Genomic DNA, 13,356 nt, shown 5'->3' on the forward strand with positions numbered 1-13,356 from the left:
CAGACTAATCTCATTGATTTGTTTGATTATGTCACAAAAAGTGTTGGATGAAGGTGGTGCCATGGATATCACCTATCTGGACTTCAGCAAAGCCTTTGATAAAGTTCCCCATAAAGAGCTAATGGAAAAGTTAGAGAAAATTGCACTTAAAGGACAACTCCGGCGGGACCCCCCCCCCCCCAAAAAAAAACCACAGACACAGACAGACACCATACTCACCATCCCTCCGGTGACGATCGCCACTCCATTCGCCCGCAGTCCGCCTCACAGTCACCTGCCTCCGCCGTCCAGCGATGTCTCTTGCTTCCGGGTCCATGAGAGAGAAAAGGCTGCCAGTGCGCTTGCGCACCGGCAGCCTTTTCCTTGGCTGGAGCGCATCACATGGCTTCCAGCAAGCTCAGCCAATCAGGGCTGAGCAAGCTGGAAGCCATGTGATGCGCTCCAGCCAATGAAAAGGCTGCTGGTGCGCATGTGCACCAGCAGCCTTTTCTCTCCCATTCACTCTCAATGAAGACGCCGAAGAGGAAGAAGACCCGGACCGCCCCCCAGCTCTGACGTCACCCGACACCGGAGAAGAGGACCGTGACGACCGTAATAGGCAATGTATACATTCTTTAACTTCCGGGGTGGGGGTCGGAAAGTGGGGGAAGGGGGCCAGACCGGGTATTTAACCACATTACAAAGTTATATAACTTTGTAATGTGTGTTAAATAAGCCAAAAAAAAATTTCGCCGCAGTTGTCCTTTAATCCCTGGATAGTTCAGTGGATTTGTGGGTGTGAGACATATAACATATCAAGAAAGACTTAGGGATTTTAATCTCTATAGTCTGGAATAAAGAAGGGGAAGGGAGGACATGAACCTTTGGGACATTTGGTTAGGTTTCGATCAAGAAGAAAGTTTTTAGGAAAAAAAAACTGAAAAAAAAAAACTGAACTCAAGTACAAGTGGACACAGATTAGTTGGGGGAAATATCAGAAGCAACATAAGAAAATATTACTTTACCGAAACCTCCAGCAGATGTGGTTGGTAAATCTACAATAACTAAATGTAAACATGCCTGGTGTAAACATATATCTATTCTAAGATAAGAAGGGAAATACTAAAAAGGACAGACTAGATGGACCCAGTGGTCTTTTTCTGCCAACAATCTTCTATGTTTCTATACAACTGTACATTTAGGCTGTTGTCACACTTTCACACATACTGTCTCACAATTGTTTTATTTTGGGTTCTAAAATGCAACAGATCGTGTTAGTCCAGAGTCAATAAGGAAATATGAAACACCATACTCACATGAGGTTTTTGCATTTTTTATTCTCTGTGACGGTTTATCAAAATTGCAGCACTTTGGCGATGGAGCTTTTTTTTTTCTTTCCTCCAATATACTTCAGTGCAAATGGAAAAAAAAAAATCCCACATACTTCTCTGTCCAAGCCTCTAGCTTCCTCAAAATGCCCTTTACTAATTTTACTCAATGTCTTTCATAGTTCTACAACCGGATGCATGATATTGTTTTCTGGAGATGCTTCTGGAAATAAGCCCCTCTTAATAAGTCTCTGTATCCCTATGTGTCTCTGCAGGAGGCAAGGATGCTACCCTATGCCAGTAACATACTAGCATTCATAAAACCTTTCATTTGTGAATTTCCAAAGCTTGTTTATACTGTCCATACCTTTTGCATTTTCAATACAGAATGTTATTTTTCATAGGGATAATACAGAAGAATAAACCCTGAGATTAAACAGGAAAAGGTCTTATATTTCATGAATATGCCACTAAATCAAACTTTGCTAGCCATGTTATAACAACCATAAAGAGAATTTCCCTACAAAGGCTTAGAGATAGTCACATCAGAATACAAATTAAAAAACTGGCATTTCAAGTGACATTTACCTCCCATACATACTGGTGACATAATGGTAGCCAATTCACTAGGAAAACAAACCACTTGTTGGCTAAAATGTCATATTTCAGTATTTTTTGCATTACATAAATTCCTTTTTACCAGTTTTTAGCCTACAGTATGTATTTATCATTACATCCAAATAGGATGTCGATTTTCTGAGGAAACATCCCTTTAAAAATGGCAAAAGTTGTTTTAAAGGACATCCCCTTCATTTGACGATTTACGTCAGAAAAATGCCCTTGGCCACAAGGTTACTTCTCTGTGACTTGCTGCCACTGCCCGTTGCAGGTCTCCGTTACTAGAGATGGACTGTGCCTTGGATAGAAAACAGAGAGGGCTAATGATATATGCAGTAGGAAGCGCGAGTCTGGGCTGTGCACTTACAATCTGAACCAGAATTCACCCTGTCCCACTGATAAAGTTCTGGTCAGCTGTTTCTACTACTGTATATACACCGTTCTGAACGTAATCTCTCTCTCTCTTTAGCTTATCACCAGTAACAGTTGCTTAGTGTAACACTCCCCTTGCTATTTCCACTCACATACCACCTTGCAAAGTCAATGTGGGAGATTTATTAAACATGGTGTAAAGTGAAACTGGCTCAGTTGTCCCAAGCAACCAATCAGAGTCAGAAAATGAAAGGTGGAATCTGATTGGTTGCTAGGGGCAACTGAGCCAGTTTCACTTTACACCATGTTTGATAAATCTTCCCCAATGTGTGAGTAACCCCTTCTCCCTCCACATGCCATCTATATTGCATTCTTCTCATTGAGAAGATTGAATTGTTGCAAGTTGGGTGAATAAACCAAACCACCTTTTTTAAATCACAAATTTTGGAGTGCCGCCTTTTTCTACAGTTGTATCACTTCTGGGACCTGGGTCTGGAACCGGAGGGCTGTGCACCCTACATCAGCCTTGAGCCACACAGTGCCGTTCTGCATTCTCTTGTGTTTTTGCCATCTATATTAGTGTACTGTATCATCCTCTAGCTTAGTGCCAGCCTGTTTAGTCCAATGCACTTTCATGAGCACCAGACAAAATGACATAACTGTAAGATGTAGGTACTGTGCTGTGACTGGCCAAGTAGTAAGGGAAAGAAAGTCATTTGTGTACAACTGGAAAACAACCAAGCCCTGGTCCTACCCTCTGAAAAGGAGAGAATAAGAACTAGCAATGTACCATGGAGAGCGCTAAACAACAGCAGTGAAAGCCCAATAATCATTGTCACCATCAATAATAATTGTCACTACTCTAAAGAGTTAAAAAAAAATAAATAAAAAAATAAAAACCATGCAGGTTTTAAAAAATCTTCTGAAATGACAAGTATATAATGCAAAAGGTGCACATGTTTTATTTTTCCATGCACATTGTTTTCCATGACAGCTAGCTGTGGATTTGTATATGTAATTAAACCATCTTCCCTGAAGCGGCTGGTAAAAGAGAAACGAGCAGCCAAGAGCAACTTTCCTAAGCAAAGTCAGCAGTTAGCCAAAGGTCTCTCGGGCTCAGGGATGAGACAACACGTTGAATTGCCTTTATTTTGTTGCAGACACAAAACTTGCACCTCTGGTTGAGCTAGCATATAAACGTAACTAGAATGTGTGTGACACACTTTATTTACATTCAATTGCTCTTTAAAATATAGCATTGCTGTATCTATACATATAGTTCAAGGATCATAATCTTATTCATATTTTATGATCAGTCAAGGTCTGACCTATGACATCCACTCATCACAGGAATAAAGGCAACAAGCCAGCCTTGATGGTTTTGTGCAGAACTGAAGCACAGCCCCATTCAGTTGAATAGGGTCAGCTGTAAATCACTGCACAGCAAGAGTGGCAAGAAGAGCTGCTATACAGGGGGAAAAAGAATCATATCCTAGCAAGATGCTATGGCTTTATCACATGGGGGAAAAGAAAAAAAAAAAACGAAAAAAACTTTCAAAACTGTGGAAACACAAACATCAAACTGATGCAAAGGAAAAGTGGTGTAGATACTTACCAAACAGGCTGCAATTTTCATTTCAGATAGGACCTGAACCATGAGTGCTGGAATATTACTGCCCGCAAGTGCTTCACCTTTCCTTTACAATGGTTTTAATAAATCTCCAACATTGCGAGACTAAATGGGTTTCATTGACCTCAACATTTTATAATCATTTAATTGCCCTTTTAAAAATTCTGTATATAATAGTCAGCTCTGAATATATTGCTTCTATTATAAGTTAGAGGTTATATAATTATCTCTGAATTACATACTATCCATAACTGGTTACGAAGATTCTAAAGCCAGCTTCTCAGTTGTCAAAACTCTTGTAAGGAGGAAACCAATTCTACATAAACTTTAAATTAGAGACTGACCTACCATGGAATATCCAGAGTTTTAGAGGAACAGTTCTGCTTTCTTAAAGGAGAAGTCCGGCCAAAATTAATTTTTGATATGTTGTTACTTATGAAAAGTTATACAAATTTCTAATGTACATTAATTATGGGAAATGCACATATAGAGCTATTTCCCTTAATTTAGTAGATCAGGAAGTGTTAGAAATATCTCTGAAGTAGTGACGTCACGACCCAGGGTGTAATTCCTATGGAGTGTCCAGCAGGGGGCGCTCTCTATATAGAAGTCTATGGGACTTTATTGTTTCTATGGGTTTCTATGTAATGTAATGTAATGTAATGTAGTGTACAGTGCTTTATTGAATGAATACATCTATGGAATACTTTGGGGAGCAAGTGTCCTTGCTCCCCAAAGTATTGCATAAATGTATTCATTCAATACATTCAATACACAGTAAGCCCGCCGATCCGCCGCATTCCCGCCGATCCGCCACACGCTGATCCGCCGCATTCCCGCCGATCCGGACCATATACATTGAACTACAGCTCCCATCATCTGCTTCTAGTATGAACAGGTGATGGGAGCTGTAGCTGGGTAATGGATATGACATGCCGCCGGGCGCAGGGGGGAGCCGCTCAGTACACAGGAGCGCTCCCCCCTCCTCCTCCTCCTTCCGTGATAACTTCCGCCTATACCAATGCTGAGTCCCTGCCTGGCCGCCGCTCTCCGCTCTCCCCCCCATACATACCGGCTCCCGATGCATCCTGGTGTCCGCGCTGATGCCGGGAGCCGGTATATGTGAGCGGAGAGCGGCGGCCAGGCAGGGAGTCAGCATTGGTATAGGCGGAAGTTATCCCGGAAGGAGGAGGAGGAGGGGGGAGCGCTCCTGTGTACTGAGCGGCTCCCCCCTGCGCCCGGCGGCATGTGATATCCCTTACCCAACTACAGCTCCCATCACCTGTTCATACTAGAAGCAGATGATGGGAGCTGTAGTTCAATGTATATGGTCCGGATCGGCGGGAATGCGGCGGATCAGCGTGTGGCGGATCGGCGGAAATGCGGCGGATCGGCGGGCTTACTGTGTATTGAATGTATTGAATGAATACATTTATGCAATACTTTGGGGAGCAAGGACACTTGCTCCCCAAAGTATTCCATAGATGTATTCATTCAATAAAGCACTGTACACTACATTACATTACATTACATTACATAGAAACCCATAGAAACAATAAAGTCCCATAGACTTCTATATAGAGAGCGCCCCCTGCTGGACACTCCATAGGAATTACACCCTGGGTCGTGACGTCACTTCTTCAGAGATATTTCTAACACTTCCTGATCTACTAAATTAAGGGAAATAGCAGTATATGTGCATTTCCCATAATTAATGTACATTAGAAATTTGTATAACTTTTCATAAGTAACAACATATCAAAAATTAATTTTGGCCGGACTTCTCCTTTAACAGGTAATTGTCAGAACCCTCCTCATTAGTGTATTCACTTGGCAATCTTACAGTAAACCATAAGATTGCCATGGCAAGTACTACAAGTCAGTCGGGAATAGGACTCAAGGGAATTCCTAAATATCTTGTTAAGCTATGTTAAAGTCTGCGCGGTTCTGAATCTGCATAGTCTTGAAAGTGGATTAAATTATGCAAAGCTTTAGTGAACAAAGTTTTAACTACACAAATATTATGCAGGTGTTTATACAGTATTCATGTTCTTGGGTTTATCTGAAACCTAAATATGGAGATCAGTAAAATAAAACTCATCAACAATACAGCAAAAGACTTGAATAGTTCTTGACAATTAGTAAAAACACAGAGGACTTCAAAAAAGTTGTTTGTTTTTTTTAAACAGTTCTTGTAAGGTGCACACCTGTCCATAAGGCAAAAATACATCAGGGCCAATGTTGATAAAAGTTGCTTCCTGATACTGCACAACGTCACAGCACTGTATTGTGTATTCTTGTAGGGAGAAGCAGCAATATTAGCCTCTAATGGTGATGCCCCACAGGGCTCTAGTTATATATATGTATGCCACTCTGTGTGGAAATAGTAGGCTGCTTATGGCCTACTCTTATTTTGCTTATTGTTATCTCATCACAGCCTTTATTATTTTCCTGTGAGTTTTTGCATAGACTGCCAACTGCAAGATAACAAAGTAAAACAAGAGTAAGCCATAAGCAGCCTGCAGTGGAAAGCAAGAAGAAAACGACATGCTGTAGGACAGGGTAAGATGTAAGCAGTGTGTTGGCCAGTTTAGACAGGCTGCTAGGGATAAAAGTTGCCTGTCCTATGTGCAACCTGTCAAAATACAAATATTCCAGTCCTTGACTCTATATATGCTTCTTGTCCCCCACAGTAACTTATTCATCAGCAAAGGCCACCATATTTGCATCTGAAGCTTTGCCATGCAAGTTGTGCTCCACTCTACGCAGTTGCACACCCCTAAGACTGGCACCTTGGCAGCCAATGACTAGGCTTTTTATGAATTGAGCCTTTGCGGCACAAACACGGCACATTTTAAAATTTCAATTTCTTAAAACTCTTAAAGGGAACCAATCACCGGAAAAACGCATATAGAGCTTTTGAAATGTGCTGTAAGAGCACACAGCACACGTGTTTTCATAGCCTCCGTGCCTCCCCTGTGTAAGCCGCAAAGTAACTTTATAAAACTGGCGCCCTGTATGCTAATTACCTGAGGTAGTCATCTGGGCGGTGTGCGGCTAGCAGGTAGTCACGGTCCCCTGGGCGTTCTTCTGCTGTAATCACGCCCCTCTGGGCGTGATTTAAATGGCCGAGTAGCTGTGACATTCTGATGCCGGACGCCGCCGTGCATGCGCAGTACAGCCGCTTCCATTCCGGCGGTACTGCGCCTGTGCAGAATAGCCTCGGATAGCCTGTTAGCCGGAGTTCGAGGCTATTCTGCACAGGCGCAGTCCAGCCGGAATGGAAGCGGCTGCACTGCGCATGCGCGGCGGCGTCCGGCATCAGTACATAAGCGCGACGACCTCGGGCACGGTGCGCTCCTGAGAGACGCCACAGCTACTCTGCCATTTGAATCACGCCCAGAGGGGCGTGATTACAGCGGAAGAACGCCCAGGGGACCGTGACTACCTGCTAGCAGCACACCGCCCAGATGACTACCTCAGGTAATTAGCATACAGGGCGCCAGTTTTATAAAGTTACTTTGCGGCTTACACGGGGAAGGCACGGAGGCTATGGAAACACGTGTGGCAAGTGTGCTGTGTGCTCTAACAGCACATTTCAAAAGCTCTATATGCTTTTTTCTGGCGATTGGTTCCCTTTAAGTCACCGACAATATTTTAGTGATGAAAGCATACTTCTTCTTCTTCAGTTTTTCCTTACAAGAAGCCTGTTCTGACTCTACATCACAGATGACAGGTTCAGTGATTTCAACATTTTCCCCATTAATCTTTGCTTCTGAAGATTGCTTTGTTCGTAATAATCAGAAATCCTAGAATAGTTTGTACTCTGCCTTTCTGCCCAACTGTTCTCTAGGCATATTTTAATCCACTTAAAAAAATGATAAAAATCAATGTAAGAATCTGTATCAGTCTTAAAAAAAAAAAAAAAAAAAAGTTTAGTGGTGTTAACGACCTCAATACTAATTTATTATTCAAGATTCCTCTTCAGTACATTCTCCGGTAAATCAAACCATATTATCAAAGCTGTGTAAGTGAAAACTAATAGTTAAATTGTTATGACCAGGGGCAAAATTTGCCCCCCATGACAGTTACTGTCAATTGCCAATAAAACTGACTGTTAAATTAAAAAAAATTACAAGGAAGGCGAAAGTCAATAACATCTAAAAACTGTTTCTGTAATGAAATCAATAGTTGGTTCTGTAATGAATCAATCCCTCCACAAAAAACATGCAATTGCCTTCAGCTTTTTTTTTGCATAATGGTATATAAAGAAGACACATTGCACATGGCTACAGACATGCCATCAGAGTGATGCCGATCCATCTATTTGTTTAATTTATTTATTTGAAGGGAAAATCACTAATCACCCAATATACCCGTCAGCAAACCTGTCGAGTCACAGGGACAAGTCAGCACTAAACGGTCACCCGACCCATATCCCTACCTACTGTATTTACCCCACTCTGCCCTAAATTGCAGTGGATAAATTGGAGACGGTTCCTGTCCTGAGTGGGTGAAACAGTGACCACCACAAGACAGACAACACACAATAAAGCAACGGTACTAAATCACCAGACAAAAGGTAAAGTCAGAAGTCAAGCAAGAGTCAGAGAAGGCTGCAAACAAGAAAAGTTGGAAGGTCCAGGAAGAGGTCAGGAATACAGAATAAAGCACCTGTATAGGAGCAGGGTACGCTGTATGAGGTATATACTGCAATAGCCAGCAACTACTGCAGTCCCAAAGAACAACTAATAGGGGGCCAGGAGACCGGGCCAGAGAAGATGGGACTGGGCTCCTGGCTCAAAACAAAGACACCTGAGCAGAGAAACTCTGACTGGCAGCATAGGTATTAGTCAGGGAGCAGACACGGCTATAGGGATTTAAAAAACTCCAGCCAGAGACGCAGAGCCAATGGCAACTCTGGTAGCCAACAACGCAGTCGGGTCTCCATTACGTCACCTGGGCCGGACACCTAACAGCAGCACGCAGTTGCCAGGGCAGTACCTCAGAGGAGGAGTTGGCGCAGGATCCAGGACAGGCAAGTTTCATACAATATCTCAGCAGTTACACCCCGATTATTTCATTTAACCTCCTAAATGACTAACAGACAAACTGGCAGAAGATGGAGCCATAGGACTATGACAGAGCCTGCTAATAAACATTAGCTGTTTTAATGCCAAGTGTATAGAGAAGGATTTTTACCTGATCCATTTCTCTTGCACGGATAGTTGTATGTTGCCTTCTGCAGAGTGCAGATTTGTGTCAGCTAATGATCAGCTTAGGACCTTATTTAGCTTAATTCAAAACAGTGTTCATTTCAAAGAAATTATTTCTCTAAAATAAGTTTGTTAAACCCACATTGAGTCCATTTAAAAACCTGTGAAACCAGCTTTAAAGGGTTATCTTCTAAAAATGAAACACTTCCAAACCTAGCTGGTCTTACTCAAGTCCCCCGGAGTATTTTGAGTTGTCTGTCTTTCTAGCTGCTGCTGTTCTGGAGTTACAAGTTTTTCTTAAAGCCAATCAATATCCAAGATGGTGCCCGGAAACTACATTTTCCATCATGCATCACCCACATTATTCAGTTTGCATACTTGCCCCCTTAGCTTTCTTTCCTGCCCACTGCTGTCATTACTATTGTACAGTAAACACCCAGTATGTATCCCATACTAGCAGATGATGTAGCAGAGCTGACACACACATGGTGTAGCTATATGCTGCGTAATGGGCATCTGTTTAACGGGGGAAGTAGTGTAGGTTTAGATCTCTGATTGCTGACTGTGAAAACACATAGCAAGCTCTCTCCATGCACATCATGATGCCTTAAAAAGGGAATAAGTGATCAGAAAAGAACTTATTGTTTAAATTATGTTTTATGTTAAATTTATATATGTTTTTTTTTCAAATTTTCCATTTTACTATGTATATTATAAAATAATCCTGAAATCTAGGGGAAAAACTAAGCTCTGTCAGTGGTGATAGGAGGAGGCTGCTGGAAAGTAATATGTACAGCATTGTGCCTACATGTGACACCAATAGATAGAGAAGACAATAGCAGCTCCCTGTGGAATGACCTCTAAAAAAAAGTCACAGAGCATGCTCGGTAATGTTTCACATTCTTAAGGGGGCAGATTCTAATCTGTTGTCATCTATGTCCATGAGTCTTACTGTAAAGCATGTCAGTAAATGCAGTAAGAAACAGTTTAGGCAAGATGGCAGCCCCCATAACAATGTACAAAAGGTAAAAACATTGCAGTCAGAAAATAGAAAAATTAGAATAAAAGAACAACCTTTAGTATACGGCTCTAATCAGTAAAAGGAAGGAAATCTAGGCGATATATGTCGCTTAGGGGTTAAAATATTTTTTCTCTTTTTTTTTTTTTTTTCTTTTGGGGGGGGGGGGGGCGGTGTTTGCATTACTTAGCCTCTTCTCTTTTTTCCCCCCTCTGATAGATTTCTGATATAGGTGTGCCCTAACAGATGCCTGTGTATTTTAATGTATTGTAACATGTATAATGTACTGTCAATAGTTATTAGTACAGAGGAGTTCTGTCACTGATGGAAGGAGATGGCTGTCGTGTCGAGCCCAGTAACGGGCCTCTCTCCCTGTCAATCCCCCCACCGATTGACAGGGAGAGAGCAGTGACTACACACAGGCGGGGAGCCGCCCAGATGACTACCTCCCTGCCTCTGCCTGCCACTTCATTTTCTCCCATATAAAGCTGCTGCTGCAGCCGGTACGGAGCTGCACAGGATTGTTATACAATGATGCAGGGAACCAAACCAGCCCAATTGAGATGATTGGTTCCCATTAAGGTGATCAAATTATTTGTGATTACAATGTGTCCCACGATCATACAAATGAGCAGGACACATAAAAAAAAGAAAAGAAAAACAAAACATTTTCAGCAGCAAGCTATGTCTAATCTTCAGGATGTTTTTCACAAAGTTAAAAACTTTGCGTTGACGAAAAATAAGCATGCTGGAGATCAGGTAGATTGTTCTTGTGAGCCATGTAACCGTGGCTTAATCCTAAACATGTACTGAACTAGTTAAAGAATGATTTTCTGCCTATACAGTATGTTTATAGAAGTATATAGACATGCTAAAAACATCAAATAAACCATTAAAAATAGATAAATCGTGTTCAGGGACTATAAATATCTCTAGGCAATATATTCATAACTATTAAAATATGTTTTCACTGTAAAAATAAAATCCTTGCCCGCCAAGATTAAAGGAAGCAGTAATATGCAAACATGGCCATAATACTGTGAAATTGTAATATTCCTCCTGTCCACATCAACACTTACATATTTAACATATCTTTATATGATCAGGATTTCTTTGTAAGGGTAAATAAGTCTTGACAACTGGGAGCAGATTTGTTACTTATTTCAGGAAATATGTAAAATATTAAAGGGGTGCTCTAATCTAAATAAAGGAGAAGTCCAGCCAGACCCATTTTTTTTAGCAAGTGCTGGGGAGGGGGAGGATTTAAGAAATAACATGCTCTTGGCCACATACGCTCCAGTTCCCGGTCGCTTCCTGGTCTGACCAGGTTGTGACGTGGGAGGTTCCCGCTCAGACTAGTAAGCAGCCGGGATCGGAGAGTCTGTATGTGGCCAAGAGCATGTTATTTGAGATATGTAAACTTTGTTTTCACACAAGTAGACTTCTGTGCGTCAGGTATTAAATCGAGAGAAAAAACACACACACACACACAGTATTTTTAGATCAAGTACTTTTCCACTCAGAAAAACAAATGCAGCAACATAACATCACCTCCCCCCCCCAATCCTACATCTGTAATAGTACCATTCTTCTCATAAATGGTTAAGATCAAAATGGAGTGAAGAAAAAAAAAAGAAAGAAAGTGGATAGCACCTTGCGTGATATTGAGCCAGTGTGGGTGCCCGAATATCCCCAGTTATTGAGAATGGACTCTCAACTTTAATCCCCTTGAGATTTGTGCATATGGGGGCTAGAGGTTGCTGCTGGCCTGTAAGATCAGATGTCACAAATAATACGCAGGATAAAGAGGACCTTTGATGATCTCCAGAGTCCAGAGAGTTTTAGCCCTAGTACCATCAGGTACATCGCTAAGTTTTTTACCTAAATGAATCGCCCCGGCACGGGGATGGTCTATTCCCGAGCACCAGCCTCGTATGAAGCACTGGGGGAAGACCCGCATGGTATATCTGCTACTTTGATGTATATTTTCAGACATCACTCTGAGCATAGCCTTACACCCTGTGCAGATTTATCTATAAGAATTGGTTATAACTCTCAACAATTTAACATATGTTTACCTGTGGACAGGTCTAATATTCAGGAAAGATGGAAAATTTCCAACACCTGGCATAGGCCTCTATTTAAAGGTGGTAATTGTGGATCCTTGTGTTCAGCGTAATAGCAGCCTTAAAGATGTAAGACAAACACGCGAACTGTCCAGATGTGGAGGAATCAAAGCACTATATTCTAGAGCCCGGGAATAGAAGCTGAAGAGAGTAAATCACTAGCGGCAACAAAACCACTGTTAGATGAGCATAAAATAGCCGTTCTCTGATTATATGCTTGCACTGGGAATCCTCTGGCACAAACCTTATACTCTAAACAGGTTTTACAAGACGCTATATAAAACTGCCACACAGCACGTTACACAATAAACTACTGTTCATAGCCAGTCTCTCCAGAGCCGGTGGCTGTAAACGCTTATGATTACCTGTGGGAGAGCTCCATAATTCCATATATAACCCTTGTGAGGGAACACGTTGGCCACGTAACGCAGTTTGCCTTTCTTCACATCTTGTTTGATGGGATTCAATGGGTCTTTTGTAGCTATCTGGAAACACAAGCACAACGGTTGGTTACTGGAAGCCCACAAAGAGTTCCAGTACTTTAGAATAAGCCGGAAAATATAATCAGCGTGACATGAGTGATACCTTAGCCAAAACCCCACACATTCAGCTGAGGATTTACAGCCATTTCTTAATCATATTCTGTCCTTATCACATTTAAAACCATGAGATCTAACAGAAACACGACGCAAAGAGCTTTGTGGATTAGGCTAATCTGTCCTATTGTGTGGAGCATGTAAAGGCATTATAGCGAGGCTGCAATGTGATGCAGTCTTTTGTTATATTCACTATAATATGATCACTTCATTCAGCTGCAGTATTTAGAGCACATTATAGATTGAATAGAATCAATTTGTATGTATATTTGTGTAAGATGTATATTTGTGTAAGTCCTGCCGCATATTACATTGATCAGATAGAACATATATATTACATTGTGTAGCTCCACTTTGTGCTGCTGAAACAACTCTGAGCTGTTAAGGCCTGAACTCCGCAAGACCCGTAAAAGTGTCTGAGGTTATTTGGCATCAGATCCATTAACCCCTTGCCTCTTCAGCCTGCTTTGGCC

At 41.7% G+C, this 13,356-nt stretch overlaps 1 protein-coding gene across 1 annotated transcript in view; it reads right to left on the reverse strand.

Annotated features, from left to right (window-relative positions):
- PPA1 (inorganic pyrophosphatase 1) overlaps window positions 1-13,356 on the reverse strand; it is a 101,579-nt gene that overhangs the window by 41,790 nt on the left and 46,433 nt on the right. Inside the window, exon 4 of the mRNA XM_069980549.1 lies at window positions 12,653-12,772. Coding sequence (XP_069836650.1) covers window positions 12,653-12,772 — 120 coding nt within the window. The remainder of the gene's footprint in view (window positions 1-12,652; window positions 12,773-13,356) is intronic.

The sequence above is a fragment of the Dendropsophus ebraccatus genome, chromosome 8, assembly GCF_027789765.1.
Source record: "Dendropsophus ebraccatus isolate aDenEbr1 chromosome 8, aDenEbr1.pat, whole genome shotgun sequence".
In the NCBI taxonomy this organism is placed as follows: domain Eukaryota; kingdom Metazoa; phylum Chordata; class Amphibia; order Anura; family Hylidae; genus Dendropsophus; species Dendropsophus ebraccatus.